At 37.0% G+C, this 21,117-nt stretch overlaps 1 protein-coding gene across 1 annotated transcript in view; it reads left to right on the plus strand.

Annotated features, from left to right (window-relative positions):
• LOC126252714 (5-phosphohydroxy-L-lysine phospho-lyase-like) overlaps window positions 1-21,117 on the plus strand; it is a 334,596-nt gene that overhangs the window by 292,544 nt on the left and 20,935 nt on the right. Inside the window, exon 9 of the mRNA XM_049953620.1 lies at window positions 602-701. Coding sequence (XP_049809577.1) covers window positions 602-701 — 100 coding nt within the window. The remainder of the gene's footprint in view (window positions 1-601; window positions 702-21,117) is intronic.

Raw genomic sequence — 21,117 nt, forward strand, 5'->3', positions numbered from 1 at the left:
ATGCATGAATCATTTGATACAAGTAGCTGAATAGTATAACTGAGAATGAGCAGCAGTTTTTGAAAGCAGTAGTTTGTTTATGTCTTTCATATTGTGTGAATTTTATTCAATTCCAAGTGTAAATGAAGTACATCTTTGTGTCATGTATGGTTTTTTAACTTAATTTGTTTTTCCCTTTCCACTTTTTCTTCTTCTTCTCCTTTATCCTCCTTCCTCCTGCTCCCTTCACAGCCTTCATCCTCCAACTGCCACTTCTTGTTATTCATCCTACCCCTCTTCATTGCTCTCCTATTCACCTGCTGCTTTTAACCTGATATGTACTCTCTCTTTTATTCTCACACCAGCTGTTCATTCTTTCTCACCCTTCTCCCATCTCTTAACCCATCCTACTCAGCTTCTCATAATGCATACCCGTTGCTGTTTTAGGATAAACCTCTAAGCATAGTAGTAACATAATTAGAATGTACTGCAGTGTGAAACTTAGCAGTGCTGTGCAAAATTATTCACTTGATGTCTCTAGGGTGGAATTATTTTATGTCTAAGACTGTATTCTTTTTGCACTACAAAGATATTGTTAACATCTCTGGTGTAATGGTAACAGGTGATGTGAGAGGAATAGGACTGATGATTGGTGTGGACATTGTGTGGTGCCAAACTACAAAGAAACCAGCTCCAGAAATAGCAGAAAAAATATCTTACAGGTAGCACATTTGGCTTCATTTACAGTGTAGGTAGTCATGTATTTATTTTATTATATTTTAATATTAGGTACAAATCATGAACTAATTCACCAAATTAATTTATTTTGCAGTAGCAAAAGAATGCACATATAAAAGTTAGGGAAATTGCAAGATTTTGGAGCCAGTGGTGCCTTTTTCTGGCAGAAGGGTTGAAGGGAACCACAGAGGGATGAAGGAAAAGGATTGGCAAGGTTTGCGAAATGGGAAGAGTTCGGGAAAATCATCCAGAACTCAAGGTCGGGGAAGACTTAGCAGACAGGATGAGAAGGAACAACTGATTGTTGGGGACTGCACCAGACAAAATTTGAAAACCTGAGAGCTTAAAGGTGGAAGACAGGTTAATAAACAAGACAGAGATTACTGACAAAACACTATGCAAGAGTTGATAAGAGCGGAAAGCTTAGTGATAGAGGTGTGGGGCAGGGAAATATAAACAGGTCAGAAAATGGAAGATATAGGAAACTAAACAGGAGTGAAGAGAGGAATACTTATTGAGAAGAAATTCTGAGAACAAGGATATTAATGTAAATTAGGACCAGGCGGATGGTGGGAACCAAGAACATATTGCAATTCCAGTTCTCACATGTGGAGTTCTGAGAACTAGTGTCTGGGGGAAGAATTCACATGGCATGTTTGGTGAAACAGACACCTGGTTATGACTGTCAAGTTGTAGAACATGCCATGCAACAGGATATTGTTTGTTGCCAGTGTAAAGTCTCTGTCTATGTTCACTCACCTTGACTGATAACTTCACAGTAGTCATACGATCGTAAAAGGGTGAAATGTGTTTACATAACAGCTGGTACATGATGTGTCATTCCACAGTGGACTCTCCCTTTGGTAATGTATGTTTTGCCTTTTACAGGGCTGGTATAGGTGGTGGTAGGAAGGTGCATAGGGAAATTCTTACAGTGAGGATGGTCGCAGAGGTAGGAGCCACGGAATAGGGAAATGGTTGCAGAAGGAGCATCGGATTTGACCAGGATATTGCAGATATTGTGGATGGGTGGAGAGCACAAAAAGCTATTCCAGGTGTGGTGGGCAAATGGACCTTATTTCAGGGCACAATTTTAGAAGTCATAGCCTTGTCAAAGTAACTCATTAATACATTCAAGACCAGGATGATAGTTTTTTGTGGAATCAGCACTACCAGGATTGGATGTGATGGCCTGGGAAACCTGCTTTTCAACCAGGTTGATGGCGTAATTACGTCCAGTGAAGGCTGAGGTGAGAATGGTGGTGTATTACTGTAAAGATTCTGCATCTGAACAAATACATTTGCCTCAAATACCAAGGCTATATGGGAGGGAACATTTGAGATGGAAAGGATGCAACTGTCAAAATGTCAGTACTGTTGTTTTCTTTGAGAAGTTTATTGCAAACAGAGCTGTTTAACTGCCCCTTGATAGGGATGAGGTCAACATCAAGGAAAGTAGCATGGGATTTGAAATAGGATCATGTGAAATTTAACTGGGAAAATTTGTTTGGAAATTCCAAAAACTTTTAACAGGTCAGCCTCACTATGAGTTCATCTGGCAAAGATGTTGTCAATGTATCTAAACCAAACCAGGGCCTGAAGGCTTATGGATCCCAGTAATGCTTCCTCCAAGTGACCCAAGAAAAGATCGGCATAGGAAGGAGCCATCCTGGTTCCCATGGCCATGCCCCTGATCTGTTTGTATGTATGCCCTTCACAGCTAAAATAGTCATTGGTAAGTATACAATTGAGTAAGGTGAGCAGGAAGTACATCGTAGGTTTACAATCAGGGGGGTGCTGGTTGAGGTAGTGTTCAGCAGCAGACAGACAATTTACATGGTCAGCAACCCCGAACCCAGAGTTCTGGGTGACTTTTCCAAACCCTCCCCATTTCCTAAACCTTAACAGTCCTTTTCCTTCCCCTTCAACCCTCTTGTAAGAAGAAGGAGCCACTGGATCCAAAGGCTTACAAATCTCCTTAACCTTTATATATGTGCTGTCCTGCTACCGCTTGGTGAGCAATTTTTTTATTTACCTAGTTACATTATATTTTCAGAATTTCATAATTTTCATTTCTACATTATTTGGTATTACAGACATATTCATATGATATGAATGTACTAAGACTGTGTGTGATCCATAGATTCTTACCTGTAGGAATTCCTTTTAGGACTTTTTATGAATCAGTAATGACATGAAAAATACTACATAATTGAGTTAAAATTAATTTTTGATAGTTACTGTGAAATTCAGATTAGTATTACTTTATGAAATCTTCCTAGAATTTGGCTAACAGATTGAACCGTAATATAGACTCAACTGTTTTATGATGAAGAATTCTATGGAATATACCTGCAGAGCATCTTAAGACAATAGATATTATAATCCATAATAACAGCATGATCCAAATCCCTATAATTTCCAGTTTGATTCAGTACTCAACTGCAGTTAGTTGATCTACCCATCTGGACTTCAGCTTGTCTGTAGCAAAAGCTTTCATTCTGTTGCCGTGTATATTGTTCAGCATCCATGTTCCACTTCCATATAAGGATACACTTTGTATGAATACTTTCAGAAAAGACTTCTTAACACTCAAATTCATATTTTATGTAATGTACTTCTTGTTTCTGAGGAAGCATACTTCCCATTTCCCGCCAACATTTTAAACCCTTTTTACCTCCGATGTTGTCCATTATTTTGATGCACAAACACCAAAACACTACCAGTCTCATTTGCTAAACTAGTTCATTTCATTTCCATTTCTCTGGAAATCAAAATAATTTACTCCTAGGGCACCTTCTACCAGTCATTCTGATCTTAAAATAGTCGTGCCTAATGGGTCGGCAATCCAGTTAATACCCAGATCCTGAGTAAATTTGCTACAATTTACAATTTTTTAATAAATTTACTAATCCATTTACTCTTTAGGCAATATATCAGCTTAACCTTCCATCCTTCCTCTTTATGAATATGTATACATTAAGCACAAATAAATTATACAGGTATTAGTAGGTATTACTATAAATATACTGTTTTTAAGCATTTTTATTTTTCCCCAAAGTGGACAAAATTTTCATAAATCATAGGGAATGGTAGGCTATTGATTTAAAATCACTTGTCAGCAGGAAATATTAAATGCTTACTTTATAGGTAAAGTGTTTTATAGTGAAAATTTTTATTCTCATTTTTACAAATTAGAGAACTTCATTCGGGCATGAAATCTTTCAAAACACTTGGGAATACAAAGGCTTATGTTACATGGCCTACAGTAGTATCTGGTCTCTTTCCTCACTACCTTTCCTGCAGCTTTCCCTTGTTCCCAACAGACCTTGCATCTTCTAGCTGGGTTTGCTTTCTTTTCAGTTGGTGGCAGTTTCTCAGAAATATGACATGCTGTGAGTCTGTTTGCACTTGCAACTTCGATGCTGAATGTGTGTCGTTATTTAGTTCTCCTCCTCCTTATTCAACCAATTGCTTTGCTAATTTACAGATAAAATCTGCTAATGCACACTTTTTTGATATTTTCATATTGTGTATAATGTTGGCATTCATAACTGCCCTCATAAAAATACAGAAGAAACTTTTTTCCCACCATTTTACAGTCTTTTACTGGAAGGGATAGTAACTCATCAGCTGGTCTCCTCTGTCAACACTTGTTTTAGGCAAGTTGTAGTCTAGTACAATGTCTGGCTTTACTACCTCAACATATCCCCACCTGAATTTTACATTGACATGCGAAGCAGTCATCTTATGCTGTGTTGACAACATGTGTACATTACGTTTGTCTTTCCATTTCAAGCAGAAAAGGTGTCCTTCGTGGCAAAATATCATTTCTCCTTTCTTTAGTTTTTTATTTATTAGGTCTCTAGGCAAACCTATCCTGTTCTTCATGACAGTTCCAACTCCCAATGTATTTCTTTCCCATAGTCCTTCAAGGACAACAGGACTTGTATAAAATCTGTCCATGTATACCACATGTACTTTTCCCAAGTAAGAGGAACATAGCCTCAGCATCAGGGATTTGACAGAATTGTCAACATTTCCTTTTCCTCCAGTATAAACTTCAGCATTGCGCATGTAACCTGTTTGAGTATCACTTACAACATATAGTTTTATCCCATATTTCTCTGGTTTGTCTTTCATATAAACAAGGAATCCAGTTCTTTTTCGAAAAGGACATATTGCTTCATCCACAGTCAGATTTTGTTGTGGATAAAATGGTTTTTGCATCTTTCTGTAAAAATGTCCCGAATAGGTCTTATTTTATGCAGGGGGTCATGGCCTGGTTCTGGTCGAGGTATCCATAGTGCATCATTGTTCACATGCAGCATCCTGTATATGGCAAAAAATCTGTCTCATGGCATTAGCTGAAAAGCAAATTATGAAGCAAGTGCAGGGCCTTCAGACCAATAATCCCTAGTTTAGGTTTCTTTACAACACACATATGCAAAACAATTGTAATTCATGTATCCTCACTGCTCTCCATTTCTTCTATAAAGATTTTGGTTTGATTCTGTTCTGACAGCGAAGTTCAGAAATAGTATCAGTAGCATATATATTTGTCACTGGCTTTACTTTTAGAGACATGCTGTGGTGAAAAAATTGCAACAAACAGTATAGTTCCATTGAAAATGTATCGACAGGAACCTTAATTCCACTTGTTTCTTCAAACAGAGGTAACTCAGGGGGTGCATCGAAATGGCACCATTCATTACGAAGGGCAGGCTGTTGAACTGAATGACAAACCTAACAAATAGAAACTTGTCCATTAGCTTCTTCATACTCACTACCATCCTTTCTGTCAGCAGCACACATGAGGCATCGTCATCTTCTGAAAAATCGCTGGTGTCGTCCGAAAGATCATAAAGTTCTGAGCCATTGTTCAAGACTTCTTCAATCTCCAAGTTTGAAAAGCAATGTCTGTTAGCCATATTCACTATTTATGTTTTTACACATGGGAAGGATGCGCACAACAGCACAACATGGCAGCCAACATAGAGAAAAACAACCTTCAACAATATTCTGAGCGTGCAAGCAGTTCATGTGACGCTGGTACCATTCACGAGAGACTGGCATGTGCTAGCCATCAACAATGCACTCATGACAAGCCAAACAATTAGTCTTGCCACTTACAAATGTAAAACATGTGTTAAATCACAAATAAATAAATCAGAAGTGAAGAACATATGACACACACCCATTGGATTTTATGGTTAAACATAGTGAACATATCTAGTACGTCTGTCGGCTCCAATGTGTTAAATAGATAAGTCATGTTAGTATTTTACAACCATGGCTTGGTAGTATATTAATACCCTTCAGCAACTACCTTCTTTAGTATTGGAATTATTACATTTTTTGTTTAATTCTACCTCATATATCATCCATATCAGGTGGAACAGTTTTATCATGTTTAGGTCTCCCAATGATGTTAACAATTCTGAAGGAATGTTGTCTTCCCGCAGTATTGCATCATGCATTGCACCTTCATCTTCTCTTTGCATAATACTGTCTTATTTCTTTTATATAGCTCTTCCACCTGTTCCTTTTACCTCTAAATTTTATGTTCCTTGGCTGCTACTAGCTTGCCATCTGTGTCCTTGTTCTTACAGTGGCTTCTCTTTTCTCTAAATGTTTCTATAATTTTGCTGTAAACATCATCTGCCTTTCATGTAGTTATGGACCTTTGCATTTCTCCTCCAGACATTCTAGTTTTGCCACTTGCACTTCCTGTCAGTCTCATTTTCAGGCATCTGTATTCCATTTTGCCTGTTTCATTTACTTCCTTTTTTACATTTTTACATTTTCATCAATCAAATATCATATTTCTTAGCTTCCTTAGAGAGGAATGTAAGTACTGGCCAGTAATTCTACCATAATATATTAGTTTTCTTGGCCAAATTTGTCTTTGACACAAATGTAATGTTTCCTGTACTGTCCTTGGATTTTTGCTGTGATTTGTTTCTTTGCCTAGATTTTCCTCCACTAACTTCACTAATTCATCTCTCAAAGCTACTTGTTCCTTCCCTGTTGTATTACTTTTTGTGTTTTCAGTCATTGCCTAATGCTGTCTTTGAAACTCTTGTTTCTCCATATGCCAGTACCATATCCTTAATTTCCTAATTTTTCACAATTTCTTCAGCTTTTGTCTGCACTTCATAATCACTAAATTAGGTCAGAGTCTACATCTGCTGTTGGATGTGTTTTGTGGTTTAAAACCTGATTCCTAAATGTCAAATTAAATACCTTTCAGCTGTCAATTCTCAACCTTATTTTATTTGGCAACCAGTTTGAGCATTTTACTATGCCATCTTCAGGCCGCTGAGCAACGTGTAGGAAGAATCTACCTCAGCTGTGTTCAAAACGGGCCAGCAATACTGGTATTAGTAGATATGTACTTGCTACAGTAATCACTTCAACCATCACCTGCCATCTGTTGAGGGGCCTGAAGATGGTGTAGTCAAATGTTGAAACTGATTGCCAAATAAAATAAGGTTGAAAATTCATGGCTGAAAGGTATAACTCATGGCTGACAGGTATTTAATTGGATGTCCACTATCGATCAGCTGAGTCTAGCAACCATTTCTAAAAAGATGGACACACAGTGATTCCTAAATATCTCTTTTATAAACTCCCCTTTATGAACTTTAGATATGAATAAATCTTTTTATCAAAAATACCCATTTCCACCAAATGATCAACGTCCTCTTTTCTCTAGAAACCAGTGACTCATTTACAAAAACAGAAAATAATTCTTTCCATCTTAAAAGTAACATCCATTAAAGGACCTGCAACTATGTTCTCACAATAGGTTCTTCTACTGTATTTCTTGGTACTTTCTCAAATGATAATACTTTTTAAAGGGTCCTTTAAAAATAATGCTTCATATTGAAGAATTTTGACTACTTCTCAGATTTCTCCAAAAATATTATAGAATTTCTCACTTCCTTTTTTATGTTTCAGCTATAATCATGTGAGTGGAAGGTCACATTGCCACCTCTTTGAAATTTGGTCTAATGTGCAATTTTATTATATTTTCATGATCTTTATTCAGCATTACTTTTTAAATTATTTTTCACTGTTTGGATTTCCCACTATTGTCTTTCCTACTATTGTCTTTCCTTATATTTCAAGTAGTTTAAAACAGGTACTAAGATGAGGTATCTTGTTCAAATTCAGACAGTATTTCCAACAAACGAGCTTGCCTGTCAAAACAATGTATAAAACATGGTCATCCCAGTTCTTTTAAAATTCATTTGGCATGTTTTCTTGTGCATGATATTGTAAAATCATTATTTGTTTTTCATCACATCTTCGTAATAATCATTTAAAGGTAACACTGTTAGCAAGTGATGCTAAGCAGTACAGTAATATTTAGTATTAATATAGTATACAGATTAAGTTGCTTCTCTTTCATTAAAGTACTTTAAAATGAACTATTATATGATCTGTTTACAACATTTAAATTATGTCCTGTACAACATTCTACCATTGTACATTCCTTTTCCCAGTCAGTGATCGGCTATTTTTCCTACCCTTCCTTTTCCTAATATTGAATTCTAGTCCCCCCATTACAGTTAAACTTTCATCCCTTTTGTGTTCTGAATAATTTACTTTATTTCATTGTACATTTTTGCAATCTCTTCCTCAGCTGTGGAACTAGTAGGCATGAATACTTTTACTACTCACAGATGCCTCATTCTTAAGGGTGAGGGGGTCCTGGCCCCACCAGAAATTTTGTGATATAATTTTATTCTGTATGTTTTCTCAGTATTCCATCAAACAGTTTGAGTATGACAAGATTTTGGTGTAGTAATGGTGTCAGACCATAGGTAATCAGGTTAAACATCAACCACTCCAAGCTACTCTTCTCTCAGCATATCCTTTCACAGTGGCAAACCTGTGTTCCTTTCCCCACCCAGTGCCTCAGGCCACCATCAAGTGCATTGTGCCTGCTGATTTAGGAGCCAGGAGTGTGAAGGGAGGGAGAGCCACTTGATACTGGCCCTTACTCCCTCCACACCCCTGGCTCCTAAATCAGCAGGCACAGTGATGTGACCGAGCTGGCCGGCCGCGGTGGTCTAGCGGTTCTAGGCGCTCAGTCAGGAACCGCGCGACTGCTACGATCGCAGGTTCGAATCCTGCCTCGGGCATGGATGTGTGTGATGTCCTTAGGTTAGTTAGGTTTAAGTAGTTCTAAGTTCTAGGGGACTTATGACCACAGATGTTGAGTCCCATAGTGCTCAGAGCCATTTGAACCATTTGACCGAGCTGCTTCCCTTCCTCCACTGAAGCCTGCTGTCACTGTTGTGTTCCTGTTCTCCTGCTCTTGCCCACCTGCCTGCAAGTTTAAGGGCCCCTGCCAGCTTGGGCCCATAGCACCTACCTGTAGCTGCTATCATGTGCTTACTGCATTCCTTCTCCCCCTCACCTCCTACTGCCATTCAACAACAAGAAGTGTCACAATCAGCATATGAGGCCAAATCTCAGTAGTATTCCATATTCTGAAACTATATGGTTTTAACTCAAATGTTCTTACAGTGATCTTAAAATGAGTAAAGTAGATGGTTTGCTAAAAATGCCCCCCAGTTTATTAAGTATGGAAGAGAAGCTAGAAATCAAGTGATAAGACACACATCAACTAAAAGATTTTGCGATGTCCCAACTCAATGGACAGAAGAACAGAACTTTCAGCTATACATGATTCCGCAAAAAGCCTTGGTTAACAGTGACTGAAGAGAAACAAAAATTATTTTGAGTGATTCTTGAGTTTCTCCCGGCGTATTTGATAATCAAAATATCCACGGGTGTGCTGCCGGTCTATAGTGTCCAACAGGCACAATATTTCGGCGATCATACATGTTGCCATCATCAGGTGAACTGACGGACTGAGCTCCTGTGAACGTGCCGGCACGGAGATCCGTACGCCGCGCGACCGTGGCGCAGGGCGCGGACGGCGGAGGGAGCACGCCGCGGGCGGAGGGTATTTAAATCGGCCGCCACCGCGACCGAACCCAGTTCCCTCTGAGCAGCCATAGCGTACGGATCTCCGTGCCGGCACGTTCACAGGAGCTCAGTCCTTCAGTTCACCTGATGATGGCGACATGTATGATCGCCAAAATATTGTGCCCGTTGGACACTATAGACCGGCAGCACACCCGTGGATATTTTGATTAAAAATTATTTTGTTTCTGTGGTATGCTATTTGATGGTGAAGGACTACGGGCAAAAGTTGGCTGTAAGGATCTAAATCATTTAAGTGAACAAATTTATTAACATGAGTAAAGTGGATTACTTTATAAAATGCTTGTAAATACAAAATGTTTGGCACCATTAACAATGCTGCTCAGATTGATTCAGCAAATAAAATGACAATTCAGAAACATAATGAACTAGTTACAAAGAATAGACATGTATTAAACACAATAGTAGAGTGTTTAACCTTTGGACTGTATTTACCAAGTTTACATTGAAGAACTGATTAAAGACATTAATGCTGCCACTTTCGTTTCTGTGCAGGCAGATGAAACAACAGATATCATTTGAAAAAGTCGATTTGTCATTTTACTGCTGTATATTAAGGAAAAGAAACCCATTGAAATATTCCTATCCTTTGAAAATGTTAATGATAGGATAGCATATGCGCTCGGTGAGGTTCTAAATAGAAGTTTGAACCCTTTCAGTGTTCAAGAAAAACCCATTTCTCTCATGTGTAATGGTGCTACAGTAATGAGTAGCAATCATGGGAGTGTACAGATTCTGAAGCAGAGTACTTACCCATGTGACATGCACGTTCATTGTTATGTGCACCATATGAATTTGGTTCTTCAGAATGCTTGTAGTAAAAACATAAAGTTTGTTGTGTTGTTCTTTGCAAATATTGTTGAAGTTACAATGATTTTCTCTTCATCACCTAAGCAAAGTGATTTGTTACAGACACTCTGTAACAAGGAAATTCCTTTAGTTTCTTCAACGGGGTGGAACTTGCAGTCTCACATTGTAAATAGTGTTCAAGAAAGCAAATTAAACTTATTTTAACAACTAAATTAAATTATACTTATCATTAGAATCATTTGTTTTGAGGAATTTACTTCACAGTCCAGACTTTTTGTGCCTTCTACATTTTTCTATGAGATTATAAAACAATGATAATTTCTATAACACAGCTCAGCTTCAGAGTGCAAATGTCATTACTGTCTCCAATGCATTACATCATTTTGAGTCAGCTGTTTCAGAAATATGACAGAACATTGCAAAATATCAAGTTTCGGAAGATGAATGTTTTGCTTCTTCAAGAAAACATTCCTAGTATCTGACAGCAGATGCCAAAGAAGTGTTTGACATTGTGTCCAACCAACTGAAAGGAATATTCCAAAACTGTTATGTATTTCGTAGCTTTGAAATTATTGACCTAAAGAAGTTTGCTTCTTGCTGCTTTAGCCAATATGTTTTTATTATGTAATAGTCCACTTACCTGCTGTGATAATCTGAAAAATGAACTGTCAATAGATTTATCACAGTCATACATTTAAACTCATTACGTTATTTTGTGTCTCTACACTTTCCTTGTGGAACATTCCTTTGAAGAAATATTCACCCACATTCCTTTTTTCTTTTAATTTATAGAACAACTATTGCATATTCATGTTTGGCTTTGTGTTGACAATTTTGTACTCACCTAAGCAGAAATTTTCATCTGCATTCATACTCTATAACCACTGTGAGGTACAGGACAGACAGTGGTTATCATTTTACAACAGCTAAGGTTTCTTTCCATTTCATTCACATATGAATAACATGAAGACTGACTACTTAAATACCACCGTGTGCACTTTAATTAGTATATCTTGTCTTCACAGTTCCTACAAGAGTGACATGTAGAAGGCTATAGGATATTCCTAGACTCCTCACTTGGTACTGGTTCTTGAAACTTTGTGAGCAAGCAGTGATGGAATTGTTGATGTGTGTCCTCAAGTGTTTCCCAATTCTGGTTTTTCAGAATTTCTGTGACACTCTCCCATGAATGACACCAACCTGTGACCACTTATGCCCCTACATTGTATAACAAGGGTGTTAGTCCAGTTTGGTATCAGTCTCACACATTTGATTAATATTCTGAAATGAGTTCCACAATTGTTTTGTAAGGAATTTTCTTTATGAACTGACTGCATTTTCCCAGTATACCAATCAACTGAAGCCTGCCACCCAGTTTGTGACTAAGCCTTTAGTCTTAAGACTGGTTTGATGCAGCTCTCCATGCCAGTCTACCCTGTGAAAGTCTTTTCATCTTTGCATAACTACTGCAACCTACATCCACTTGAACTTACTTGATGTAGTCGATCCTTGGTTTCTCTCTACAATCCTGTACACCATACACAGATGTACATCTATTCCTTTACGTTGTAAGATGTGCCCAATAAATACACCCCTACTTCTATTAAAGTTGTGCCATAAAGCTTTTTTCTCCTCAATTCTATACATACCCCTACACACCCCTACTTCTGTTCAAGTTGTGCCACAAAGCTTTTTAATCCTCAGTTCTATACAGTACCTATTCATCAGTTCCATGATCTACTCAGCTAATCCTCAATATTCAGCTTCTATTCTTTTCGTGTCTGCACTGTTTATTGTCCATGTTTCACTTTCATGTAAGACTACACTCAAAACAAATATTTTCAGAAAATTCTTTGTAACACTTAGATTTATATTTGCTAGTAATATATTTCTTATGTTAGGAAAGTTGTCTTGTTATTTTCCATTTACATTTTATATCTCTTTACTGTGGCTTCCAGTTTACATTTTATACCTCTTTACTTTGGCAACTGCCAGTTATTTTTCTGTCCAAATAGCAAAGCTCATTTAAAACTTTTGGTGTCTCACTTCTTGATCTAATTTCCTAATTCAACAACACTGTTCTGATTTTGTTACTGTTATACTTGTAGCCTCTTTTCAAGACACTATCCATTCTTTTCAGATGATCTAAGTTTTTTTCCCTCTCTGAAGGAAATACAGTATCACCAACAAAACAATTTAAGTTTTGAATTTCTTCTCCTTAAACTGTTATTCATTTTCAAAATCCCTATTTGGCTGCCTTTACTGCCTGATCTAAGAAAAGACTGAAGAACATGGAGGATAGCTACAACCCTGCTTCTCTCTCTTCTAGGTCACTGCCTCCATTTCACACCATTCTCTTAGAATTGCACTCTAGTATTTGTACAAGTTGGGTATACTCTTTTACTTCCTGATAATCTCAAAGAGTTTGCCTTTATTCAACCAATATTCTGAGGTGAGTCATACAGTAAGAATTGATTTATGTGTTCTTGCATTTCATTAAACCTCTCGACTGCATCTAGCTGCCCTACTATCCCTCCCCTCCCCCTCCTCCTCCTTTCCACCACTCAGTTACCACTCCCATCATGCACTGCTGCTGGTGAGTAGTAGCTTTCCTTTTCATAATATTGTTACATTCTGTCCTGGATTTTACATTGTTTGACTTGTTAAGCTGATGGTCCTGTTGTATTTGCTTCTCTGGTGCTGGTAGTATTACATACTTCTTTAAGTTCAAGGGAAGTTCACCTGTCTCATATATCCTACAAATGAGGTAGAATGGTTTTGTCACCATTGGTGCTCCCAAGAATCTATCATTCTGTGAAAATGTTACCTATGTCTGCTCCTGAAAACATTTTGTGTTGCAAAATCTGGTTCTAAATTTTTGTCTAACCATTTGTAGTGTATATCTATCTTCTAGAATATTTTCCTCAGGATTGTTCCTTGTGTGTGTTCAGGATTGTTCCTTCTATATATTCCACCCACCTTTCTGCCTCTCCTTCTTTGCTTAGTACTAGCTTGCCATCTGAGGTTTTGATGTTCATACAACAGTTTCCCTTTACTCCAAAGGCTTCAGAGTTTTTATATGCAACATCAATATTTTTTGTTGCATTTTATGATAGTTAAACTTAGTAATCCTTGTGTTATTCCATGAATTAAAAGTCAGCCTTGTCTTTTTGCTTAGTTGCTTAGTTGTTTCTTTGCTCCCTTCAGTATTTCACCCTCTTAAAGTGACCTGTTAGTGATGAAGCAAGCTGGGACAATTTTAATTCCCCTCTTGTTTTACAATCTGACTTTAAATTCTTTTTTTTTTTCACTTTTAACTATTTGCCATTAACGTATGTGAATATAATCTGCATCTTCATATAAGAGAAAGGTTGGCCTTAATTTTAAACAATATAACACCAGATCTAATTCTGTGCTTAGTTAATTTATGTAATTGATTCTGTAATTTATTTCAACTATTCCTAGTTAGTATCTTTTGCTGTAGGGTGAAATCAGTAATTGTTCCATAACTTAAATTTTATTGTTGACATATAAACAAATATAAATTCTGTAATAGCTGTAAACTTTTGGAAGACGAAATACTAGTAACCTTAAAGTATCTATTTAGCTCTATACGAAAACATGTTAGCAAAACCTGCCCTTTCATTAATTCCAAAGAAATTAACAGTTTGGCAAAAGTATTGTTTACATAACCATATATGTTAATTTCATCTTTTAAACAAATAATTCGGCTTAACATTTGTAGTAGAAGAAACTGTTAAAAAGACACAAGTTTTTGATGTATTTAGTTAATTTAATGAGTTAAGTTTTAATTGTAATTTCTGTAAATTAAACTTTGAACAATGTGTAGTTTCAGCACTTATTATTTTGATGATATGTAAGGGCCCAATTTTTGATCAAGAGACAGACAGTCCACGGCTGAGTTTCAGTTGAGGAATCCGTGTTGCTTAGAATGATAACAATGCATTAACTTAACAGTGAAATAAGTGTTGCACCAATAGGCCATGTGTTAGAACACTGACAGTGTCTGCTCCATACGTACCTGATTATTCTTCAAGAACTGTGAACTTTGTGGTTAGGTTTTACTGCTCGTAGATGTTCAACCGTAAACTATTGTAGCAGTATGTGGATGGTTCACCTGCTAACTATTAATGAGGCTTATCAAAAGTTAAACAATAGTGCATTGGTCATATAACTACATAATATTGGGGGTTGTGAACATAAAGTAAAAGACAGTGAAATGCAACTGTGCATTTGTTGCCTACTGCATTTACAGTAGTCAGTGCCACAATTACAAACCCCATTTTTCAGCCAGTGTAGCAGTGCAGTACGTCGACACTGAGCACAACAAACGAAGAAACAAATAAAGTAAGCGGAACTGCTACATGTTCATCTTCTGCTCTCTTACTTTCTACACCTGTATCTTCATCTATACCCTGCAAGCCACCTTATGGTGTGTGGTGGAGGATACTTTGTGTTCCAGTGTCACTTTCTCCCTTTCCTGTTCTAGTCGTGAATAGTCTGTGTGAAGTACAGTTGTTGATAAGCCTCCATATAAGCTCCAGTCTTTCTAATTGTACCTACATTGGCTTCTCATGAAATGTATGAAGTAGAATGCACTATATCAGTTGATTCTTCTAGGAATGTATGCTCTCCGAATTTAACAGCAAACCACACCATGATGCACAACACTTCTATTATAGCAGATGCCACTGGAGTTGACTGAGCAGCTCCATGATGCTTTCATCCTTACTAAATGAACATGTGAAAAAATTCTTTTCTCTTCTTTATATCTTCTCTATTTCCTCTACCAAACCTAGCTGATAAGGATTCCAGATTGGTCAGCAGTGTTCCAATATTGGTTGAACAAGATCTTTTGATCTACCTCCTTTGTGGATGGATTAAACAACATGAAGAATCTTCCAATGATTATCAGTCTGGCAGCTGCCTTACCTGCCATTACTTTCGTGTGGCCTTTCCACTTTAAATCACTCCAGTCACATTCTCATATATACTAAATGGATGTGACTGCTTCCTGTGATTATGGTGCAGTCATGTAATCATACAATAATGGGTCTTTCTGCATATTTATGTGCAATACATTACATTTGTTTATGTTGATTGTCAGTTGAGGATTCCTGTACCAACTGTCTATTCTCCAATGACATCATCCACAAAAAGCTTTAAGGAACTTCTGGTAAATTCCACCAGATCTTTTATGTATGTCATAAAACATAATTGTCACATAACAGTCTCTTTGGGTGCACTCATAGTTATTTTTATGTCTGAAGATTTCTTTCTTTTAAAAATGGCATGCTATATTCTGTTTACTAGGTTTGCTAGGAACTCTTCAATCCAGTTACACAGCTGATCTGATACTCCATACAGTCATATTTTGTTCATTAGGTAACAATGCAGAATTGTATTGAAAACTTTCTGGAAGTTAAGAAGCATGGTATTAACCTGAACACCAGTATCTATTGCTTTCTGAGTCTCTTGGACAGAAAGAGTGAGCTACGTTTCAAATGACTGTTGTTTGTGGATTCCATGTTCCTTCCTATAGAGGAGATTTTTGGTCTCTAGAAATATCATTACATGCAAGTTTATAAAATGATCTAAAATTCAACAACAGACTGACATCATTATTGTTTTGCACATTTGTTTGATAACACTTCTTGAAAATGGGAATAACCTGCACTTTTTTCCAATAATTAGGAATGCTTCGCTCCTTCCCCGATGTATGGTAGGCAACCACTAGAAGAGGGGCATGTTCTTTGTCATACTCTGGGTAGAATCATATTGGTTTCTCATCAGGTCCAGTGGTGTTTCCTCTGTTGAGTAATTTCAGTTAATTTTCTTTCTCCTTACTCACTTATTTTGATATCTGTCATTTCACTTCGTTCATTATTGGCTAATGCTCCCTTTGAAGATACCTACAAACTCAGGTTTCTCCAACTTTAATATGTGCATTTCACTATTATTAAATTATAGTCACAGTTCACATCTGATCCTGAGAAAATTTTGTGGATTCAAATCTGGTTTCTACATCTATATCTTGAATTTACAGAGGATGATTAAGGAGGAATATCAGATATTTTGAGAGGTGGAAGTACAGACAAATTTGAATAAAATATTCCATATAACAGTGTCCAATTAACAACTCACAAGAAATGTTAGGCAGAAGCAAATGAATAAGTTCAAAGTTGCTTTTCATAACTTTCACCTTGAACTTCAGTGTACTTTTGAATTTTCTTGACAACACCACATGTAGCTCTTTGGAGGTCATGTCGGCATTCTATTATGAGGGCAGCACTATTCATAAGCAGAAAGATTAGTTTGTCTCCTGTGTTTTACTTGTGCTTTGTCAATTTCACCTTTCAGCCATCCACATAGACAAAAATCTAACAGCATGAAGTCTACAGACTTGTCCATGGACAAGGAACATGAAACATGGACATTTCTGTTGATCCATCTCCTGTGCAATGTTAAATGTAGATGATGAGTAGAATGTGCAGGAACCCCATCATGCTGGAAGAACATACTCATCCTTAAAGCCAAAGGGGCATTTTCCAATAATGCTGGAAAATTTTTTCAGCAGAGTGTAGATAACAGCATCGCATAAGATTATGTGACTATGCAATAGGCCCAATCAACTGATTGCCATCATATTACATCACACACTTAGAGAGAAGCTTGCTTGAAATGTGTATCCACAAAGGCAAGTGAATTTTCATCAGACTACCAGTGTGAGTTAAAAGTGTTATTGATACTGCCATGAGTGAAAGTGGTCAGTACAAGGCACAGAATGGAATCAAAGCCTCAAGACTAAACAAATAGATAATAAAATGGTCCAAGAAAATACTTAGTACAAAATTTCCTGACAATGAATGAAAGACAAAATTTTGTGAGTGGATACTGTAATTGCACATCTTACAATAGTTTGAAGGGTCTAAAAGAACAGTTAAACTGTATGAGTGCAACAAACAATGCTTTGGTTCATTCAGATGTTCGAAAATGTAGACCAAATTTGCAAAAGGAAAAACAAAACAGCAACACTGCTGAATATTCCATTAATTGTGTTACATCACAAGTCCCACAAAAAGTAAATATTGCACAAGCAAAAATGGAATTAACAGCAAAAGAAACCAGGAATCAATGCAATACAGCTATGGAAGAAACTAAAGTTCTTATGTTGACTGACAAAAATTGCAGAAACTGTTCAAGCCTGTTAAATGAATTATCACAAGAAACACTCTCTGTAATGTCCTTTGTTAAACAAGGTACATTTTTAATGAAGTTACTAGAGACATTCATAGCAAAATCAAACACCTAGGAAAAGAAGACACACTAATAGTCTGTGGATCAAATGATGGCAGAAACTGGAAGATCACCTATAATTTCAGAAATGCTGTAGAAAAGCTAATCAGGAATATGTCACACACAAGGGGTGATACTGTGTACAATTCATACCACAAGACAGGGGACAGGCAAATGATGTCATATATCAGCTGAAGAAGTACATTATAAAATCAGGTGAACAATACAATCATGCCACAGTACATGATATTAACAGTTTCCTAAGAAGACAAGATTTCACATGGCAAGGATTGCATAGAAACAAAAGAGGAAGAAAGAGACTATGCAGAGAATTAAAATATGCAATAACAACGAAAAAGCAGGCCATAGGCATGGGAAAAACATAGCAGTAACCATCATGCCAGAAGTAGCAAAATCTTCTATAGAATCAAAAAACGATGAAGACAGAAAAACTGGACCATCAAATTCCAACAGTGAGATAGACCACACTGAATTAACAATAATAGAAGCAGATGCAGCATTAACAGCAGTATTGGAACACACACACTGTAAAAAACAGGAAGATCACAATGTGTCAACATAAACAACTGATAGTGAATTAAGCATAATAAAGGAAACCATCACACACAACACAACAATAAGATTGTGAAATACAACAAAGCATACAACCAACAACTTCTAAAGTTGAACAAATAGAAAGGAAACAATCATGGACTTTGCAAAGAGTACTAGCAGTTCCCTTCTATTTAGCAAAAGATTTTTTATTCCACCTCCAACAAAAGAGAAGAAGGGCAAGATAAATAATAAAGAATACAGCATAGTCACATATCAAGCTCCAACTACAACAGATACTCAGCAACCCAGGACTCATAAAGAGAAAAAAAAAATCTTGTACCAAAATATTAAGTACGTAGGCAACAAAAAACTTGAAGTGGAAGTGGTCCTGAATAAAACACAACCGGATATATTATGCATCAGTGAGCATGGGCTAAATGAAGCAGAACTTAGCAGCCAAATAATAAAAGGCTATGATTTGATTAATTATTTCTGTAGATCAAAACATACAGGGTGGAGGTGTTGTTGTATAAGAAGAAAATTGGAAGTCTATGAGATACTGAATATTGTAAATAAACCTTCCAGCTTGCATTGAAAAAGATTTTGAACTTACTGGTGTAATGAGTGAAGAGCTCAGAATTATCAATGTGTTCAGGTCCCCAAGTGGTAATATTACAACATTTCTGAAAAAAGTAGAAAAATTATTGCTGAAGATTAAAATGAAAGATGATGTAATATGTAGAGACTATAGCATAGATATGAGTAAAGAATTGAAACCAAAACAAAAATTGAAAGAGACATTATTACAGTGTAACATGAAAACAATAATAGATGTACCTACAAGAGTGATTGACCATAGTCAGACCATCATTGACAACATAATCACAAATATTTAAAATAGTAAATGTGAAGCAAAAGTTCTGCAGACAGCAATCTCTGACCATCATGGGTTAATAATTCAAATCCACAGAAATTGGAGCTCAAAAATGGAAGAAATGCAAGATAAGAAAGAAGTCAGGATTATCAATGTAGAAAACACGGACATTTTCAAAACAACACTGAGGAAAGAAGAATGGACCAAAACAATGCAAGCACAAGGTACAAATGAAAAGTATGATGCATTTCTTAACACACTATAGTTCAATTCTTTTATCTTGGCAGCTCGCGCATGCCCGCCTAGACGCGGGAGATTGCTGCGTTGCCAGTTGCACACGACGCACGCGCCAAGAGAAGCAGCGCCATAGTATAGCATAGTTCGCAAGCTTACGTTTAGGGGGAAGTGCGCAGTTCATGAAGTAAAGCCACCACGGCCGCATTAACCCTTTCGCTGCTACAAAGATGTGCTCCCTGCATTCCGCGCTGTGTGCGATTTTGTCACTGCACTGCTCGCCTGTGCAGACACATCGTGTTCCGACTGCTTTGACACTCTTATCATTCGATTCCACAAAAACTATTTGGCTCAAAAATTAGATTTTTACACATCTTCTTGACTGATACCTTCCCCCCATGAATGACTTAATTTTGTTTCGATGTTCAATGCAGTTATTATGCAGCATTAAATATAGTAAACCATTGCACAAAATTTTGAAGAGTTTGCAGAGGTAAAGTCCATAGAGTATACTTTCCGGATGGTCAATTTTAGTTGCCACAATGTTGAGAATAAAATGTGGACAAGATACCTATATATTTCATTTAATTTAAGTACCACTTAAGTGTCGTATGTAATATTGAGAAATATTCCACATCTTAACTGTAACAAAAGTTTTACTTACACTGGGCACGTTTGGCTTTATTTTAAAGCACTTCAATCAATCAAAAGGAAGTAGACAATATACCGTCTGTTAGTGAAGTGCTCAGAGCTATGTCAAATACAATTTTGTGTGTGGCACACACAAACAGCATTTATTTGCTAAAACACTGATGAGCCAACACAAAAGTTGAATTTTGTGCTACCGCAGCACAAAACTACGAAAGGTGACTTGGCAATGGAGGACACCAAATACAGTCCTCTTATGATGCTTCAAAAGAGAGAAACGCGTCTGGTCTAAATAAGTCGCTTATTACAGTTGCAGAAGAGGGATATATTTCAATACCATTGGTAAAACTGACTGTGGAACAAAAACAAGAAATAGAACATGAATACCATTGTGTATGTGCCATACCTTTCACCGATGGAAGTGATTTAAAATAAAGCCAAACGCGCCCTGTGTAAATAAAACTTTTATTAGAGTTGCGAAAGACGGAATATTTCTCAATATTACATACGACACCTATGTGGTACTTAAATGAGATATTGTTATACAGTAAATATTATATGAAATTTAGGTATCTTCTCCACATTTAATTCTCAACATTGTGGCAACTAAAATCGACCATACAGAAAGTATACGCTATGGACTTTTACCTCTGCAAACTCTTCAAAATTTCGTGCAATGGTTTACTACATTTAATGCTGCACATCAAAACAAAATTAAGTCATTTATGGGGGGAAGGTATCAGTCAAGAAGACGTGTAAAAATCAAATTTTTTGGCCAAATAGTTTTTGTGAAATCGAATGATAAGTGTGTCAAAGCAGTGGGAACACCATGTGTCTGCACAGGCGAGAAGTGCAGTGATGACAAAATCGCGCACAGCGCGGAATGCGGGGAGCACGCGTCTGCAGCAGCGAAAAAGTTAATGAAGAGGCAAAGCACT

The sequence above is a fragment of the Schistocerca nitens genome, chromosome 1 (assembly GCF_023898315.1).
Source record: "Schistocerca nitens isolate TAMUIC-IGC-003100 chromosome 1, iqSchNite1.1, whole genome shotgun sequence".
NCBI lineage: Eukaryota > Metazoa > Arthropoda > Insecta > Orthoptera > Acrididae > Schistocerca > Schistocerca nitens.